Consider the following 21,241-nt stretch of genomic DNA (forward strand, 5'->3'; position numbering starts at 1 on the left):
CTCTGAGATCTGCGAGTTAGTCCGAGTTGTGCTTAGAAGAGCAGTCCAAACGAATGAATCATAGGCCTGACAGATGTCGTAAATCTTAATAAGGAAGCTATTAAACGCATCAAGCAACCAATAAATCATTTCTCCGTGTCAGCAGTGTTTAGCTCATAGATTAGTAATGAGATGAGAGAAGTCAGAAAGAAATGACAGCAGCTTTCATGGCTGGACAGGGGCTGGTTCTGTGCCACTGGTAATTTGTGGCTCTGTCTTGTTTGATGCTCGCTGGACGAGCCGTGGTCACCTTGTGCTGCTTTTCTATCGCATTGGATAAAAAGGTCACAGGCGTTCACCCGTGACATGACTACACAGAGACACCAGCTGCTTACTGTTCTGCACGCCATAATATCTTCGCTCAAATGTTACGGGGTGCCTTGGTGCAGAGCGCAGATAGGGATGGGGAGGCATTTTAACACCGAGGAACGACTAAAAAGGCACAGCTTGATTCTGAAGCTTGTCAGGGTGTGAGGAGGAGGGATATTTTTCAAATATGGAGTCTGATACGGTATCCTCATTCAGGATGTGGGTTAAAGGAATTCTTTCAGTGTTCAGTCACCCTTGTGTTGCTCCAAACCCACAATGGAACTCAAATGGGGAAGGCTTGAGGAATATGCAGTTTATTGAAATATAGTGAATAAGGACTGATAGTAAAAGTGGTTCATATGATGCATACGTTAAATTCCAAGTCTTCTGATGCCATAAGCTAGTTTTGTTTGAGAAACAGAATGAATTAGTTACTCTTATTTCATGAAAGGTGATGAGAGAAGCAGAATTATTGTTAACTAAAGCTAAAATCATTAAGAATTGGGTAACACTTTATTTTAAGGACCCGTTCTGACTATTTACCAGTAGCTTATTAGCATGCATGCTACTAGTATATTGGCTGTTTAGTAATACTTATTAGGCACATTTTAATGCCTTATTCTGCTTGACTATATTCTATATCCCTTAATACTACCCCATACCTGAATTTTAACAACTACATTGCTAATATTAAGCAGCAAATTAAGAGTTTATTGAGGGAAAACTCTTAGTTAATAGTGAATATGTGTTCCCTAATCTAAAGTGTTACTAAAAATAATTTTTGGTATTTGAAATAAGGATTAAATAAAATATTAATTGGAAAAATGAGAAATGATGAAACTAGTTGAAGAATAAAAATAAAGCTAAATAGAAATATAGAAAAAAATAATAAAAATGACAAAAAGGACATAATAAATTGAACTGCATTTACTATGAAAACTGAAAAAAAATATATATATACATAATAATAAATATATATATATATATACAGTGGTGTGAAAAAGTGTTAGCCCCCTTCCTGATTTCTTATTTTTTTGCATGTTTGTCACACTTTAATGTTTCAGATCATCAAACAAATTTAAATATTAGTAAAATTTGTTTGCCTAAAAGCGTGTTTTTGTCTTATCCTGTCTACATTGTTATTTTTATATTATTAGTTAGTTTATATTCCACAAGAAACATGCAGTTTTATTTATTAACCGCTAGAGCCAAAAGTTATAATGTAGCTTTAATAAATGTTCTAAAAGTATATAGATAATATGAAAAATAACACTGAGAAGTAGTGATGTCTGATTTGTGAATGAATCATTCGTTTGACTCAGATCTTTTCAGTATCCAATTATCCAGTTGATCCAGATCAGAAAACCAGTTAGAATGATTAATTCATGAATCACACTGAACCGGTTCTCATGATCAACTCGATCTCATTGCAGCTCATAAGAGTGGAAATTTTTCAGTAAATAACTCTTATCACACAAATCTATTGCATGATAAGATGCATTCAGATGGCTTTGAATATAGCCTAAGAGTCCATCTTAATGGTAATTTTATAATACTTTTATTGCATCCTTTTTGAAGCTTGAAACCCTTGTTCATTGTACAGTAACTGCATGGAAAAGAGTGACCAGTACAAACAATAACGAAAATCATACAGATTTGAAACAGCTTAAGTGTGAGTAAATGATGAGTTATAATAACATACATTTTTGGGTGAACTATTTATTTAGTATGCATAATTTCTAAAGCTTGCCAGGCTGTGATTTTTTTCTTCTTCTAAATATGAATACAATATCCTCATCCAGCATATGGGTAATGTCTCTCTGAATCTCTTTCATCTTACAGCTAAAGATCAAAAAGCCAAGTTACTATGACCTGAGTGACATCTTCTCTCAGTTTAGATTCACCTATGCTTCTATTCACTAAACAATGCAAGCAGGACTCCACTGCTATTACCTTTTATCTTCTCAAAATTCCTCTCAGTAGTGACCCTTTCCCATTCGATGTGTCAGTCTTCATCAGCGGGACATGTAAAGAATGACTTGAGTAGTCTTTTCAGTCTGAGTAAAAGGCCACCTCTGGCTCTCTGACTTTATTGAAATACATCTGCCTGTTTCATTCACGCTCTGTGGATCCCACCGGAGGGTCAGGTATCTCTCGGAAATGAAGCCAGACATTCCCTTTTTTTTCTTTCAGTGTATTCCCACTTCTACAAGCACAGGGCCTGTAATGTGCAGATCTCTGACTGTGTTAGGGAAATCCCAGCTGGTTTGATTTGATAAGGAGCTTGTTGTCTCTCTCACACAAGGTCTTAGAACAGTGCTACATCTGCTAATACTTACACATCTCCATAGACTGGATTTTCATTTGTCCCTGAAGACGTCGTCAACAAGTGACTTTTTTCAGCCGAAACACTTTGCCATCAAAGAGTGCTGAGTGAGTGTGTCAAGTGCTTTTACATGGGACAGCATTCATATACAGCTGTGTTAATGGGAATAGCCCTTTAAAATCTCAAAGATCTGATGAAAACTTGCAAAATATAAGGCCTGCAAAATATATCATATTGGTTATTGGTCAGTTATCATTTATGAGTTATTTATCATTTTTATTTTATTATTTATTTAATTTTATTTTTCATGCAAGGTCAATTACCTTATTTTATTTTTTTAAATATCATTTAATTTTTTACATGATGTAATCAAATGTAATCTTTAGCGAATTTCAAAATAAATATGCATTTTTTCTTTTCTTCAAACTAAACTAATAAATAAATGTAATCTTTAATATATGCCATATATATATATATATATATATATATATATATACGTAGTTTTGCATTACTGTTGAGACTGAGTGCATGTCTCTGATGATCACAGGCGTGACAGGAGGAGAAGAGGTAGCTCTCGCTGCTGCGGGCCGCTCGCCGGATAGAGCCGGATCAGGACAAGACTCAGATTCATTCATTCAGCTGCAATCAGCTCACTTATCAGTTTCAGCAACTTCTTTCGTGAAAACAGTTGTGCTGCTTAATAGTTTTGTGAAAACCATGATACACTACAATTCAAATGTTTGGGGTAAGTGTGTGTGTGTGTGTGTTTGAGGAAATTATACTTTTATTCAGCTAGGATTTATTAAATTGATCAAATATGACATTAAAAACATTTGTGATTTTAACACACACACACACACACACACACACACACACTTACCCCAAACATTTGAATTGTAGTGTATCATGGTTTTCACAAAACTATTAAGCAGCACAACTGTTTTCACGAAAGAAGTTGCTGAAACTGATAAGTGAGCTGATTGCAGCTGAATGAATGAATCTGAGTCTTGTCCTGATCCGGCTCTATCCGGCGAGCGGCCCGCAGCAGCGAGAGCTACCTCTTCTCCTCCTGTCACGCCTGTGATCATCAGAGACATGCACTCAGTCTCAACAGTAATGCAAAACTACGGTGAGAACTTCCCGTTTTGGAATAGCTGGCATTCCGATGTCAGTGGCGCTCATTTCAAAGGTTGAACCTGAACAGGGAAGGTTCTGTAGGTCACGAGGATTTGGTACCTTGCAGCAGGGACATGCCTGTCAGTGGAAAACATGTGCTGAGCGCCGTCCATCCAGTTGAAGGGTATTAGAAGCATGATGTGTGTGAATCACAGGTCATGTAGAGATAAGAGAGGTCAGAGGGTTCACCACATTTGCACGTTACTCGAATAAATCACGTCTTTAAACAAGCTTAACATTCAGACGCACCTCGCCATAGTCGAGACATAGTCTCACCCCAGACAGGGCAGAATTATTTCCATGAATCTCAAAATAACCTCTCATTATTAGTTAAGGTCTTAATCATCTCATTACATACTGACTGTGTGGCTAAAAAAAAAAGAATTTTTGGAATAATTGGATGATTCGGTTCATGTTTTATTTTAGGTGACCATTTACAAGATGCCACATGAGTTCTAATAAACTTATAGTAGTTAATATTAAACATTTATCATTGTTAATTATTAACATTTGAACTTTTACTCTAGTTCACTATTAAACTAAAAATACCATTTTATTTGTCATACAGCAACTGCTAAATCTCTATGTTCTATTATTAGTGATTATTAAAAGTATTCGATTATTATTGAATTATCATTTTCCATTTTTAAATATCCAACTAAAAGCCATTATTTTTAAGACATATAGCATAAGCATGCTTTACAAAAACATTTCACAAAAAAAAAAGGCTTCAGGTTTATAAGACAATAGCATATATATAAAATAACAGACATATACTTAAAAATAATAAATAAATTACTGTATATGGAGTTTCTGATTAATTTTCTTAGCACTTTGGGATCAATTAGTTAAAAGTAATTTTTAGAAAGTATGTTTTTCTTTCTTTTTTGTCTTCATTAATGCAGTGAAATTCATATATTTTTAAGTGTGACTTACAAGAGTTCAAAAACTTTTTTTAATTTTATTTTTAATGCTGTGTATATGTTGCTGTTCTGCATGGAGGAAATTGATCAGACAGTCCAGCTGGAGTCAGTTATATCAGTTTCAACTGCTCAAGACCAGAGTCTAAAAAACAGAAATAAACAGTGTGACTATGGGAAATATAAACATTTATTCTTCCAGGATTTTGTTCAGAAGATTGTAGGACGAGAAGAGAGGCATTGAAGCATATGATAGGAATATAGGAAAGGATGAGAGGAGGAAAGGATTATTTTAGCAAAGAAAACACTGGGAAATTGTCATTTGTTACGATAGATTTCATTACATTGCATTGTTAAATAGTTCTACATACAATCTATTAAAGGAACATAAAAATAAACATGGGTGTAAAATGTTATTGTTCTCATCCATCATGTTGTAAAACAGTAAAATTGATCAAAAAAATTGCTTCTTGGTTCATAAATCACCTCAAATAAGATGATCAGTGTATTTAAAATCTAGTAAGGGACTTTGGACTTAACAATAGACAGTTATTATTTTATGTAATTTCGGTTTATTCCACACTACTAGAATCAGGCTTTAGGGAAGAAAGTAAACACTTTCAGTTTGATGAAAACATTTTTTATTGCACAAATTTTTTTTACCAAAGAACCATGTAATAATATTGCAATCATTTAAAATAAGTAAAAATGCTTGTGTACAGTGTTGAGGGTAACGCATTACAAGTAACGCGAGTTACGTAATCAGATTACTTTTTTCAAGTAACTAGTAAAGTAACACATTACTTTTTAATTTACAAGAGAATATCTGAGTTACTTTTTCAAATAAGTAACGCAAGTTACTTTTTTCCCCCAATTTATTGATTGACAGCTCTCCTGTCCCCATGTTGAGAGAAAACAGAAGATGTTACTGTAGTTCTAAAATAAATATGAATATGCATTAATTCATCTCACCCACAAAAAAAAAAAGATTCAGTATGTGACGAGTGGGGGCGGGGCCGAGAGCCGTGGGAACGGAGCGAGGCCAGTGGAGTAAGTACCGTAATTAGTTACTTTTTTATGGAGTAACGCAATATTGTAATGCATTACTTTTAAAAGTAACTTTCCCCAACACTGCTTGTGTATCTGATGTAGAAACAGGGAAATGAGCAGAAGGATGCAGTGATGAGATTGTAGCTGGATGTTGACACTCTCTGACCCTAATTAAAAGCCTCCTTTGTCTAAGATGAAGCGAATACTTGTGCACTAGTCTGCTAGGATTGGTTGGGTCTGACCTGTAGGTGTGATATATTACACAGTACATCTCAACACCTGAGTCGGTGAAGTCCAAAACACTGTATGAGATCTCTTACACGAGAAATGACATAAAAATTCAAAATGATAACCTTGTGCAGTGTAGAAAACCACACACACGAAAAGGACAGAGAAAGCTGGGGGCTGGTCTGAAGTAACACAATAGACCATCCTGCAGCCTTGACATGCTGAGCACATGCCCACGTGTTCTCTTGGGCGGTTTTCAGTCGCTCCACTATGGGGCGTATTAGGGCTTTAAGGTCTACAGAGGGAGCGGGCAATGTCAACCGTTCGGCTGAACCATGTATTTACTTGAGATGAGAGCGAGTGGGAACTGCTGTGGTTTTGAGAAAATGTGCGTCAGTATATTAAAAAGCAAAACGCACAAACCACCCACATAAACAAACACACTTTTTGAATATTACATTGCGATGAATTTATGCTCAGACGCTTGTGTTCATTTAAACCTTTCTCGTGTGGTAATTTAGCAAAAATATTTACATTTCACTTTAATTTTATATATTGTATATGTAACCGATAATGACAAACAAACGAACGTGTTTAAAAGCTAGATTTAGCCTATGTATTATAAGTACACAATCTGTAGGCGTTCCTTGAATTTTCTAGAAATGTTACACTGTACATTTTACTCCCAGATATTTTTAAAAAGCATTTTCTGAACTGCAAAAAGAGATTAGATTTTACTCGTGTTGAGAACATGCTGCCCTAATTAAACAGGATGAGGTTCAAAAGTTTTCAGTTTTATGGGTTAGGACCGGTTAGTGTCACCACCAGCTTAAACACTGCTGGTTGAAATTACTTTTTGTGCCAAAGACTGGCCCATCATGCAGGCACAGCTTCCCATTGTTTTGTATTTTAGTACTTCATCCCTAGAAATATGTAGAAATATTACTAAGTCTATAAACAGGACGTTAATAGAGGCCAGAGACTGTACGAGAATAGACGCGCAAGCAGAGAAAATACAGGCACAGGCAGCAAGCTCACTGTTGGCAATGTTGGAAATATTCTAAGAAAATCCTAAATATTCAATTGGCGTGGAGGATTATATGAATGTAGAAGGAAACTCACTGTCTTCAGAAAAGGCATTTTATTTTATTTTCAACTAACCTCGTATAATGCATAATAAAGTAGTATTTATAAGCGCAGCGCTGCTTTGTTTACAGCGGTAACCAAGAAAAACATGGTATTGCGGCTGTAAGCACCGCCTACTGGCAGAGCATGAATTTGCATTTTTAGCATACTTTTCTCAAAGCTAAACTGCTCATGCATCTTTGTTTAGATTGTGATTCAAATGCAGTGGTTGACTCTAATTTCAAATGGCTACAGATTTATAAATTTTTTTTGTTCTTTGTTTAAGGCCAGTTGTTCATGTTCTTGTTCACGTACTCTTTCAATCTTGTCTTTTGAAAAAATGGGCAATCGGTATCAGAATCGGCTCATTTGCTTGTAATATATATAGCCTATATATATATGTATGTATATATATATATATATATATATGTGTGTGTGTGTGTGTGTAAATCGAGATCAGTCTCACCAGTTATAGATTTTGGAAAGCATTTAAAACAAGAAACGGTCTTTTATTTCTTCCTACCTACTGCTTTTTACGAGTCAAATGTACACTTTACTGACTGGTTGTTCATATCGCAACATATTTTTTCTTTTTTATATAGAAAATGTAATGTAAATGTATGCAGTAAAATAAATTTTATATTTTTCCAAAATATATTGTCTAGTCACTGCAAAAAAAAAGTAGGAACTCTTTCAAGTAATATTACCCTGTGAATATATTCTTGAGTATCACACGCCGTAAAAAAGCAGTTCTACCACTTTTGGAGGCGGGATGTAGTTTTTGTAACCGAGACGCCCATCATTCAAAATGCAAACCAATGAGAAAGAGAGCGATCGCTGGAACTGTTCCGTCTCTCTCTCTCTTTCTGAGACAGCATGGCTCATGCACCCTGACCAACTCAGCTGCCTGGAAGGTTACTGTTGTGGACTGTATCTTAATATTGAATCTTGAATACGCTGAAACCTTTTTTGCGTTTCGTTCCCAAAGATAGTTTGGTTTCCTAATCAGAAGACATCGCTTCAGGACAGTGTCTACATAAATTCAGTTTATAAACGTCAAGGTCTGACCATACAAAGAGAGCGCAGGTCTTCATTCACATATTGGAGAATGAGGTGCCAGTGGACACACGCTGTTTTCACTCACTCAAACTAACTACAGTGACCAACCGCGCTGAAGATCTTAAGGGTTTTGAAATGAGAAGTGAATATTCAAAGGACCTGGAATTTGACTAATTGTTTTCCTTCCTTGTGGAAAACCAAGTCGATAAATCGCACGAAAGGATGTGCTTGAGATGAACGCCTTATCAGACTGGACTATAGACAGACAGCGAGCGCATTAACCGGCTTCTTAGTGTTTCTTCTAATAATAATTTACATGTAACTGTGACTCTTTAAAGGACTGTGGCATTCCGTGCACTGCGGTCGTATAGATGTTTTCATCTTTTTTACAATAAAAGAAACATAATTTAAAGAGAACAAATTCCACGCGTGGGATATTCAAGGAAAAGCTGACGGGTCGCGCAGTTCTTTATCACCGGAACGCTGTATCGAAGGGGGCTGCGATTGAAACTTTCCGAAATGCCGCAGGTGGAGATGTTTTATTTTGTGTTGATCAGCCTGTGGATGTCTGTGTTGGGCCTGGAACCGGCATCTAAGGTTGTGGCGGATCGCTACGCTGTCTACTGGAACCGAACAAACCCAAGGTGAGTTAGTTACTTGCGCAGTAGATATACTAAAACGCCGTTTCACTTCTTTCATTTAGAAGCACCACCGTCCGCCGAATATCAGGCGAAATATAATGCGGCGGCGAACTGAACAGGTTCGTCAAGCCGTCAGGATCGTTTGAATAAGTTTCACTGATGATACAACAGTCACTACATAGTAAGGGCGAAACTTCTAACAAAATGCGCGATAGACACCCAACAGCGCTATTTTACAGTAAACTCTATGGCAAAACTATATGAAGGTACTAGCATGGCAAGAGACGGCGCAAGGAATTGCGAAAATAAATGAAGCGCAAATTGTTATAAAATCTACGTTGGTTGTCTGTTTGGAGGGGTTAACACTAAAACCACACTAACAAGCTAATTAGTTTATACAGAGCTTTAGTTTATATATATAGGTAGGCTATAGGCTATATATATATATATATATATATACATACATACTTTTTAATGCCTTTTTTTTTACCTCATTCCTATAACTTTAGCCAGCTTATGATTGGGATTTCTTTCTGCTTTTGGGAGATTGACAGGCAAGCTCGATGCTCTTTAAAAGTAAAAAGTCATTACCCCTTGCCACTATCTTGTCCTAGACATTGCCCTCGAAACATCATTAGAAACAAATATCATGGCTCAATGGTCAGTTGTTATTTAAAATCCAATTTACCTCTTTGAATGTGATTTTGCTTGTTATCATAATTCTAAAAGGGCACAATTTTATCAATTCATATTTCTTTTGAAGCATTTATAAAATGTGTGGCTGAAAATGGGCTAGTAATGGATTTCAATAAAGGTTTTCTAATAAGGTAATATAACCTTCCTGTGCAGTGAAGGGTGTTAATGAAAAATAGCACCAGGAGTCGAAATAAGTACTTTTCTGGCTGAATGTGAAATACTTGAATAAGTTGATTTGATGGCTGTTAATAGTTTGGGTGTGTTAAATGTCAATGAGCTTTTTGAATAAGCCAGTATTCATAACGTAATCTATTATTATTCATGTGAGAAATAATTTGCTTAACAGCTTTTTAACAACTAACATATAAGAAATATATTTATATTGAAATTACATCAGGCTCGCTGTCCCCTTCTCTTTGCCGCAAGTCTTGAGTTGCCTGGAAGCGCTGTGATTCCAGCTCATCCCCATTCTCGGTTGTCCCTCTTCAGTTGCCATGGGGCTTTCTCTCTGCCCTGCACCCCAGCCCCATGCTGGCTTTACACAATGGGTCAAACCCAGAGAGGCATTTCAGGAGTGGCTGATGCCCAGTTGGGTGCATGCTCATGAGAGAGGGGTCACACGTTCAGTGATAACAGCACAAGGCTGCGGTTAACCATCATCGGACAGTATTGAGCTCTGGTTAGGGTGAATCTGAGGGCGAGCCCGGTTTCTATAGCTTGGCAGAAATGTGTGTTTGTGTGATCATGAATATCTGCGTGTGTGTGTTGGAGACTCCCTCCCTTGGTTTTGTCCGGGCAAAATGAGGCCCCTCTAGCAAATAAATGAGTTAGTTCAAATGAGTATCTCTCATTCACATTCAAACACTCACCCAATGGCCTAATTCAAATCTGGCTGTGCTGTATAATGTAGCAGCACTCTTTGGCAAGACCTTGGGGCCCCGAATGTCACTCATAACCAACAAAACAAGTAACCTTCTGATCAGAATGTGTCTGTACATGGATCTCATGTTGGACTGTTTCATTTAGACATTGATTTAGATTATCGGACCCTCTAAAGACCAGTTCTTTGCTAGCTTTTAAGATGCTTGATCGGTTCATTGTGTTGTGCCGCATCTTCCTCTCTTAATGTCGCTCATTAACATGGCTAAATTACGAACATTAGAGACAGCTGTGCAAGAGTCCAACTCAAAGATTTAGATAGCCGTGCCATGAAATATTAATTTGTCAGAAAGATTGCCTACATTAGAGCTTTAATTGAAGTTCTTAATAGCTCAATGGCATTTAGTGACAAACAACGTACTATAATAATGAGAAACATAACTGTTTATTAATTTTTTTTCAAAGCACGCAGACAGGCTTATCTCTTAATCGTTATTTTGCAAGCGTAGGAGTTGCACTTTAGTGCGGCGGTGATTGCTAGTATTTTCACATGAGTGAGTACGACGGAGTCTATAGAGATTCTTTAGAGGATTTAGGGGGGAATGGCTCCTTTAGTTTTTGGCCTGAGATTTGCAGCGCACCCATTCATATGTAAGCCTCTGTCTTGCTCTACATATGGTGGTCTTACAAGCTTCACTGGGTTTCGGAGGCTCTTTTTTTCCTCTCCAATGCAGTCCATGCCGTTTGCAATTACAAATTCAATTCAAGTTGGCAGATTTCCTCTGAACTTTCCCAGCTCGTTCTCAGATTAGTCATTTCTTAGTTCGAGACGTGTTCTTTCTGAGGCATTACTGGATTGGCTTGAGATAGAGAGCTTATATTTTCCTTCTCTATCCTGTGTTTCTGAGAAAGTAGTGTTCGTGTAATCCAGATATGCGATCTACATCGCAAATATATTCATTTGTCAATATTTTTTCTGCTAGTTCCTGGAATTTTAAACTCAAATAGGTCTTATGTTGAAAATGAAACCTGTTTATTTGTTGTTGATAGGCAGGATCAGTCAGAAATCAGTATTGAATTCCTACCTTAATCTTCTGGCTGTTTGTGTATGTGGTGCCATGGAAGCCGATACCGCTGTCCATCAAAGAGGTCTGTCGAATGGACCTAACAGCTGGGGAGAGGGATTTCAGCATTCTGACCGAGTCCCGTTTTAATCACTGATAATGCCTCTCAAATCTCTCAGTAACAGATGTGGCACTTTTCCTATAGTTTTTGAAGCCTTCTCAGTCAGGTGGTGTAGTGAATAGTACGCCCGGCCTCTTTAGACTTGGGTTTTTTGTAACATTTCACACTTAAACGCTTTCTCGGTTGTCTTTCCCTGCTCATTTCTTTATTACAGAAATGGCAAATGTCATGGATCTCCCGTAAAGCCATCTCTTTTTCACCTCTTAACTCTAGCTTGCGCAATATGACCTCAAATGGTTTCCTTTTTGTGCCGGCTCAGTTTTAATCCCCACTTTAAAAACAAAGCCCATGGTTTGCGGTTTGTGGCCAGTTGATATTGTGATAGCTGTTCGGTGGTATTGTCTGGGGTTCAGTTTGTATTGTTCCGCATGTTTACCCTGCTTTTCCCTCGCTGGCACTTCTGGCCTCCTGCTGCTCGGTTCCACTTGGATTTTAAATGGGGAGAAAAAAATCATGTCCAAATATTGACTGGTCTGAAGACCCCGGTCTTCTCCCAGCCCACGTGAAAGGGTGCCATTGTTCCTGTCTTAGTGGATCTTTGCCAGAGTTTAAAGTATTTAGGCTCTTACATGCAGGAAGTGCATACAACGTGGCTTGTAGAAGGAAATATAGACCGACTAAGGACTGGAAAGAGTTACAGATGGGAACCGCAGGCTTCTCGTTTGAGTCCCACAATCGCACCCCATCCCGATTAACCCTCCAGGGCTGTATGGCGATGTGCTGGCGCTCTCAAAAGATTTGGGGTATCGGAAGATTCATTCCAGCAGAGAGAAAGTTCTCCTGCAGGGTAACTAGAACATCCTGCTGTTTGATGACCCCTAACACACCGAGAGGTGCCTGGCCCCCTTCCTTCTGTGCTCCGGTCTCGCGTTCCGCTAATAAACTGTCATGATTGCGTCTCAGCAAGAATTCTGGGAGTGCCTCTTTTTTTAAATTAAAGTCGACCGGTTCTCTTTTCATTTTACGAAATCACGCTTGAATCATCACAGCGATCGCTCGTCCTCTCTGAACTTTAGATGATAGCTGATGCATTTCCGGTCTCTATGTTTGCTCGAGGTAAGCCCCTCATACACGGTGAGCTTTTAAACTGTGAGTGGTGAAATGTCTTTGCTGTAGTCTTTGAAGGCTTGGCTGAAGGTATTAACAGAGAGGCACTAAAGGGCTTAGGAGGTCATCGGCCCATTGTGTAAAGATACAAAACACTTCCTCTGAACCCCTTCACCCTTCTGTGTCTCCCTCGGAGAGCCACGACCTCAACAACCATTCATATTAATCAGCTTCAGACCTTAATGACCTGATAAAGCTCCTGAAAGAACCCTAAAGTTTACTAAACCTCCTTGATAAGAATTGAAGGAAAATGTAGCATGTGATAATGACTTCTTTGCGCATTCTTTCACCGCGAAAGCGCGGAGCGGTTTGCTCTTTGTGCCGTTCATTACGGCACATTTAATCGCAATGAGAAATAATGAAGGAAGCATTTGTTCGACAGGCTAAGCTAATAAAAATGGACTGACTTGGCAAGAGTTAGCATGAAAGAAAGAACAAGAAAACGAGAGAGAGAGAGAGAAGGCTTCATAGCTTGAAAAACTTGTCTCACAGATTTGAACTTGGTCTGTAACCTTAAAACTGCTTACACCTGCACAAATGAGGGACTTTTGGCTGAAGAATACCTTAAATCTTTCTTTCTCATCCAGAAAAAGAGCCTACAAGAATTCTTTAAAGCTCCCTACCATTAAATATTTCTCTTATTCAAAGCATTAAAAAATTGGATGATGAATTTTTTTGTGCTGTGGAGAAGGACATACATCTTAAAAAAAAAAAAAATTTGGCTGCATTATTACGAACATATTGCAATTATGGCTATGGTGGTGCTCCAACAAAATCAACAGATTGTTAATTAAATATTGAGAAAAACACAATGTGACGTGTTCAATTTACCAAACCTTTTATGAACGAAAATAAAAGCACAAAACTGCAAACTTTCCAAGGATAATGAAGTAAGTAATTTAATAGTTAATTTCTAGATAAACCCAATAATAATAATTAAAAAAACACTTTATTTAGGCTGTTAATTGCTTAAGATTTGTTTGGCTGATGTTTTTGAATGTTGCACATTCATCAATTAATATTTAGAAATGTGTCTCTCTTTCAAAAAAACAAAAAAAAACAAAAACAAAGGTCAAAATAAACTTTTTGGAATCTAGATGTTCTCGTGACATTCTTGGTTTGAGATTGCGGAGCATTTTATAGTGGACGATCAGTCTGTGGTAAGTGGTAAAGCATTTCCTTGTTACAAATTTGAGTACGCTCCGAGCGTTGGGAGCCATAAAATATTAAACGCTGTTTGCGATCTCAGAGTCAAAAGTCTGGCCAACAAACCTTCACACGCAATGCTGAGAAAATGAGGTCAATGTGACCATCATTGGAATCTTGAGGTCAGCGTTTTGCTATTTTGTGGTGGATGACTTTTTTTGTAAATTAATTTATTCTCATCTACTTTGAATACTGTAGATTTGACCACAGATTATTAAATAGCATTAAATCATTTTCTCTCTGTTTTAGTCATTTAATGACACTTTCATCACATTTGTCATTATCTATGAGTTAGTTGCCCGTCCTTTCTTGTCAGTATGACTAGTCTACTAGTATTTTTCTAGCAGACGTAGGAATGTACAAGCGGCCATTTTCAATCTTGCTTCCATTTTGTGTTTTGAACGGAACAGCAGCAGATCTGGGAGTAGGTTTCCTTCTTTTGTAGCCCTTTTCAGCCCTTTTTTTAATGCCTTACAACTGATTTCCTTCCAAACTGTGTAGATCTTTCAGTCAATCAATGCAAAAGAACGAACAGTTTATTGATTCCTATCCGTTTCAACCTAACACTTCCTCTGAACCCCTTCACCCTTCTGTGTCTCCCTCGGAGAGCCACGACCTCAACAACCATTCATATTAATCAGCTTCAGACCTTAATGACCTGATAAAGCTCCTGAAAGAACCCTAAAGTTTACTAAACCTCCTTGATAAGAATTGAAGGAAAATGTAGCATGTGATAATGACTTCTTTGCGCATTCTTTCACCGCGAAAGCGCGGAGCGGTTTGCTCTTTGTGCCGTTCATTACGGCACATTTAATCGCAATGAGAAATAATGAAGGAAGCATTTGTTCGACAGGCTAAGCTAATAAAAATGGACTGACTTGGCAAGAGTTAGCATGAAAGAAAGAACAAGAAAACGAGAGAGAGAGAGAGAAGGCTTCATAGCTTGAAAAACTTGTCTCACAGATTTGAACTTGGTCTGTAACCTTAAAACTGCTTACACCTGCACAAATGAGGGACTTTTGGCTGAAGAATACCTTAAATCTTTCTTTCTCATCCAGAAAAAGAGCCTACAAGAATTCTTTAAAGCTCCCTACCATTAAATATTTCTCTTATTCAAAGCATTAAAAAATTGGATGATGAATTTTTTTGTGCTGTGGAGAAGGACATACATCTTAAAAAAAAAAAAAATTTGGCTGCATTATTACGAACATATTGCAATTATGGCTATGGTGGTGCTCCAACAAAATCAACAGATTGTTAATTAAATATTGAGAAAAACACAATGTGACGTGTTCAATTTACCAAACCTTTTATGAACGAAAATAAAAGCACAAAACTGCAAACTTTCCAAGGATAATGAAGTAAGTAATTTAATAGTTAATTTCTAGATAAACCCAATAATAATAATTAAAAAAACACTTTATTTAGGCTGTTAATTGCTTAAGATTTGTTTGGCTGATGTTTTTGAATGTTGCACATTCATCAATTAATATTTAGAAATGTGTCTCTCTTTCAAAAAAACAAAAAAAAAACAAAAACAAAGGTCAAAATAAACTTTTTGGAATCTAGATGTTCTCGTGACATTCTTGGTTTGAGATTGCGGAGCATTTTATAGTGGACGATCAGTCTGTGGTAAGTGGTAAAGCATTTCCTTGTTACAAATTTGAGTACGCTCCGAGCATTGGGAGCCATAAAATATTAAACGCTGTTTGCGATCTCAGAGTCAAAAGTCTGGCCAACAAACCTTCACACGCAATGCTGAGAAAATGAGGTCAATGTGACCATCATTGGAATCTTGAGGTCAGCGTTTTGCTATTTTGTGGTGGATGACTTTTTTTGTAAATTAATTTATTCTCATCTACTTTGAATACTGTAGATTTGACCACAGATTATTAAATAGCATTAAATCATTTTCTCTCTGTTTTAGTCATTTAATGACACTTTCATCACATTTGTCATTATCTATGAGTTAGTTGCCCGTCCTTTCTTGTCAGTATGACTAGTCTACTAGTATTTTTCTAGCAGACGTAGGAATGTACAAGCGGCCATTTTCAATCTTGCTTCCATTTTGTGTTTTGAACGGAACAGCAGCAGATCTGGGAGTAGGTTTCCTTCTTTTGTAGCCCTTTTCAGCCCTTTTTTTAATGCCTTACAACTGATTTCCTTCCAAACTGTGTAGATCTTTCAGTCAATCAATGCAAAAGAACGAACAGTTTATTGATTCCTATCCGTTTCAACCTAGTATGTCGATCCCATTCCAAGCAAGTAAACTAGTCTTAAAATGTTCGCGTTACTCAATACAACAAATTTGCACGTTTGATTTACGCCACAGACATCATAAACCAGACTCGTGCGACCGTACGCTGGCGCTCTGGCACTAGTATCACTGGTAGGGGGAACATGCTGGCAGACGGTGGAGTCATGGAGGCATCCACTCCTCTTTTATGTATCTGCTGCGGCCAGGCCTCAGTTATTCTTGTGCATAATTGATGGAAAAGTTAGAATAGCAGAAGTAATGCGATGAGAGGGTGCAGCGAAGCGGCAAGGCGGACAAGCGCACTGCTGGCAGCCGGGAGTGGGATCGCGTGCGTGGGGCAGCAAACATTGCAGGGGATGAGAGGGCAGCTGGAGTAACAGGTCATCACAAAGAAGCAGGACAAAGTGTCAGCCACTAGTCAATCAAGCACTTCCTATTCCGAAAGTGACCTTCTGGCTAAACAAGCACACGGAAGATACGTGACGGTCAAACTGGGAGCTGTTCGCCCAGTTGGTGTGACTGTAAACATGACTTTTTTTTTGTTATAAATAGTGATGCACTGCTTGTTCATTTGATTTGTAATGCAATCAAAATTGCATTTTCAATATGCATATGGGCGTGTGCCATTGTTATGAATCCTTTGAACTCTCATGTGAATCAGTGAAACTGCAGGCGTGCTCTCGCTGCTCCTGTGACATGTTGTGCGTCACACCTTGAGCAGTCAGTACAAAGAGGTGCTAATGGGCGAACAGCCCTACTTTGTCTAATAGACAATGAGCCGCTAACCAGTATCATCCTGTTTCAAAGCAGCCCCGCGACCATTCAGGGAGTCTGCAGGAAATGAAGGTTTCTTCCCCTCAGGCTTTCTTTGAATCATCGTAAAGCACTAGTTAACTGAAACTAATCATTATTGGTCCTCCCAATTTGATCACTTGGACTGTAAGAACTGACGTAAAGCAAAACATTGAAACTGGGAAAGGTGCAAACTGGAAGTGTCACATTTTATTAGGCTGAATAATTAACATTACATTCCTGCTTCAGTATGTATTGCAGTATATCTCAGGAATAAGGATGTGGTCAGTGATCAAAAAAAGAAGCTGTTTTTTTTTTCTATGTCAGCTTTGCTGCCTTTTTTGGTTTGCCAACATTTTGAAGCATGAAGCAGGGGGAATAATCCCAAATGTGATTAAAAACATGAGTAAATGCACAGATAAATCTTTTCTTTTTAGGATTAGGATGGGAGCTTTTGTTGGTTTAGAGCTGTTGTGCTATTTATTATGAATTTGAATAGCTGCTTTTATGGCTACATATATACAATTTTACTGTAATTTACATGATACATATGAATACTTTTACATGATGCATATTTATGAATATTTTCTTATTTGTATTTGTTAGCATTTAAATGTGATTTAAAAACACCTTGTTTTTTATATTTCATGTTTCTATATATATATATATATATATTTATGTTTTGTTTTAAAAGTTGCTTATAATTCTCCAATGTCTAAATATCCTAAATTATGTACCTATATGTCTGTTTCCCAACAGAAATAGTTCAAAATTATTTTTCATGTTATACAATAAATTAAAAAATGTATGTTCCACCGCCATTCATCCAGTAAATTTATAACCGTGCATGCACAGGCTTCATTAGAATTAGAAATCTTATCCAAAAAACGATAAATTTGTCAGGAGGAATTTTGTGCAACCACAAGACATGAACAGAAATACGATCCCATTGTAACTCAAAGGAAACCATCTGTCTTGGACATAAATATTATTGCGATGCCATAAAGGCTTCCGATGGAAACATAAGCACTAAATGTGCTCAGGAAACAAATAAACCATTTTAATGGCTGTACCTATATGGCCCTCTGGGCATTTCTGCTTCCCTGAAAAGACACAAAGAAAATCCTTCAAATCATCACCTTCTAATGTTCTCAAACCTGCACGCACTAATTTGCAGCAATTTACTGTTTTAATAATTACAGGATTACGTTAATTACTCATAGTAAATGCAATGTTATGAAAGATTTATATATTGATGTATAATAAATATATTTTTAAACATGTAGATTTGATGTCATTTTTTGATAAAGGATTTATGTGTCAAGTATTGTTACAAATTTAATGAAAGTGTGCTAAAATTTATGATACCTTGATTCCAGGCTTTCATGAACAGATTAATATTGTATGATTAAAAAGGATTTTTCAACTTTTTTGTTTTTTAGAAATGAACAGAATTTTCTTCGCTAAAAATATGAACGTTTAAAGTCAGAAAGATTTTGTTGTTTTGTGTTTTGTTGGCCAGATGAGTATTTGATTTGAAAAAAAAAGTCTCAGTATCTTGTGACTATTGGTGTGGATGGATGTGGGAGTTCAGTTGTTCAGGTCTAGACACGCAACACACATGGGATGTTCAAGTGCTACTGCTATTGCCAGCCACAGATTTTCCCTATAGCATGTTTCTGAAAGCAAGTTTTTTTTTTAATTACCATAAATATAATTCAGTTATTTTATATAAATTCTATCATAACATATACACCAATTTATCTTTTGACATTTATCATTTCTACATTTTTTAAACCAAAAAGGTTGTGTTTTAATATTTTAAAACATTTTTGTCAATGTGTTTATTTTTAATTCTCAATCACGCTTTACAGCACGCTACTACGAGTATGTTATGATGTGGCTGTTTACTATTGAAAACTGGGGCATGGAACAAAGCAATTGAGGGGAGTGGTTACCAGAACCCACCAATTGAATCATCAGCAGGGGCTCTGCAGATCTGGGGAAACCAATAAGGTTTTGATGGGTTGAGTATCTTCAGGCAGATTAGCGTAGTAGAGGCCTGAATGCAGAACATATTCATTCTTATTAGCCTCAAATTCACTTCAGGTTCAGGTGATTTGCATAGTAAGTTCATTTAAAGATCGATCACCCTTAAAAGCATGCCACTGTATTTCATAAGTGGAGAGAACGACCACTACAGTCGAATTTACAACTTTAATAGTTGGGCTGGTCCCTGCCATCAGAGAGTGATTCGTAAGTTATGTTCTCATATTATCCTTCATATAATTCATACTCACTTCGGGACACCTAAAGTTTGCTCCGGTGTGAAAGTGAGAAGGTTAGTGGATGCACAGGCCCCCTCATAGTCGCTCCCTTCTCCCCTCTCTTTCTCCGTCGCCAGTTGTCTGCTACGTCCACGGACTCTGTCTTAAGGGCTGATATCAGATACAGTGGGGATGAAATGGCTTACGCTGGGCTGTAGCCCGGGCTCAACCGAGTTCTCACCCCTTTTTATTGTCCGTTTTAACTCTGATGTCATTTCCATCCCCTCTGGCGACCCTGTCGAACTGATAATATCTTTTGTCGGCAAGTCCCTTGTAGGAATAATCCCGATATGCATACCAGCCTTTGAAAGCAAGGAATATGTGTTATATGGGTGTTAGGATACGAGCGCACAGCCACTCTCAATTTTTTTGCCTTCCCACTGGGGGAATGAATCCCTGTCTGCCTCTGTCTCATCCCTGATGTCTTATAATGACTTTGTGTTTTCTCTTTTCTGCGTTTGATTATTTTGCCTATCTCCCCACTCCCTGCCCGGGTGTGATATCGCACGGTGGCCATTGAATTCGCCATATGGAGCCAGGACAGCGGAGCCTATTGAGCAAATCACTCAGTCCAGATGCTTTTCAGATGATTGTGTAGCGCCGTGCGATTTTAATGCGAATCTAATTTCATTTGGTGCACGTGGGATGAAGACGTGCTGTTGAAGACAGAGCCCATTGCGGTCGTGCTTATCTGGACCGGCACGTCCTGCCACATTTGCACCCTTTTAATCTGACATCCTGGACGCTGGCTTTTTCACTTGTGGTGTGAACGTTATTTAATGATGCTGAAATGTGATAATTTGTACAAAATGCCAGTTCATAATGTTATCACATCGCATTGAAGAAAAACGAAAACGTTGCGTTTGCAGTCTCATTTTTCACAGCCCCTTTGTTGTAGGCCAGAATTAGGTTTGTTGAAGCCGGTGTGGGAGTTCAGTGGGTTTAATTGTTTATGGTTTTCTCAGTGAGACAATGAAAATTGTGATCGTGAGGCCAAATAATACGGTTTATACTGACCTCAGGGCATGTAGTTTGATGGCGAAGCCAGAAAGGTCACAACCGCATGGCTGCAGCTTCCCATCGCTCTCTTGACTTCAGTCCATTAGCACCTCCAGCCAATGGGGTTCCAGCCTGAGCTAATCACCACTCTGAGATGTTTATGATGCATTTAGAATGTTTTATCTCTCAAATAAAAGTGTTTGATAAGTGTTTGAAAAGACAGCCAAGGGTAATCGCTCAGGCCATTTCACAGACTCTCGTGCTTTAAGAAGTAAGTCCTGCTGTAAAGATCAAAGTCACCTCCAAGTTTTTTTCTGTTCTCAAACATCTGCTAAATTATGATTCGCAGAAGAAAAAAAAGAGAAATTTGGATTTGTTCTGATTTGGTCCTCTGAATGTCCTCTGCAAATTTGCCAATTGCTCATTTGGTCCGATTGTAAAATGGTGTTTTTATTCGTTTTGCGAGTGTGTCTGTGTGTTTGTGTTCAGTCATTAAGGTCATTATTCAGCTCTGTTGGGTTGCAGCTGCACTCAAATAACCCTTGATGGCACAGAGATTTGCTGTATCAAGAATATTTTTTTTTTTGTATCAAGAATAAGTTTACTGTCTGGGACTCATTGAGGGCAAAACAAAATGTATAACCTCAGGACAATAAAATCTTTTAGCCAAAGTACCAGATTTACCACCATAAAATCAATATAATTTATCTATTCGCCTGTATCTATTCGCCTATATATATATATATATTTTTTTTTTTTTTTTTTTTGTATGTGTGATGTTGAGTTGACAGTAGCAGTAGCTTGTTTTGTTGAGGACAAAAATCTGCAAATATCTTGTTTTTAAAGCTTTAATAATTATA

General features: G+C 37.6%; 1 protein-coding gene across 1 annotated transcript in view; it reads left to right on the top strand.

Moving 5' to 3' along the window:
- The first annotated feature begins 8,076 nt into the window (after positions 1–8,076).
- LOC107706503 (ephrin-A5b-like) overlaps positions 8,077–21,241 on the top strand; it is a 59,414-nt gene continuing 46,249 nt past the window's right edge. Inside the window, exon 1 of the mRNA XM_016510233.1 lies at positions 8,077–8,876. Coding sequence (XP_016365719.1) covers positions 8,752–8,876 — 125 coding nt within the window. The 5' untranslated portion in view covers positions 8,077–8,751. The remainder of the gene's footprint in view (positions 8,877–21,241) is intronic.

The sequence above is a fragment of the Sinocyclocheilus rhinocerous genome, unplaced genomic scaffold (assembly GCF_001515625.1).
Source record: "Sinocyclocheilus rhinocerous isolate Xijiao unplaced genomic scaffold, SAMN03320098_v1.1 scaffold1405, whole genome shotgun sequence".
NCBI lineage: Eukaryota > Metazoa > Chordata > Actinopteri > Cypriniformes > Cyprinidae > Sinocyclocheilus > Sinocyclocheilus rhinocerous.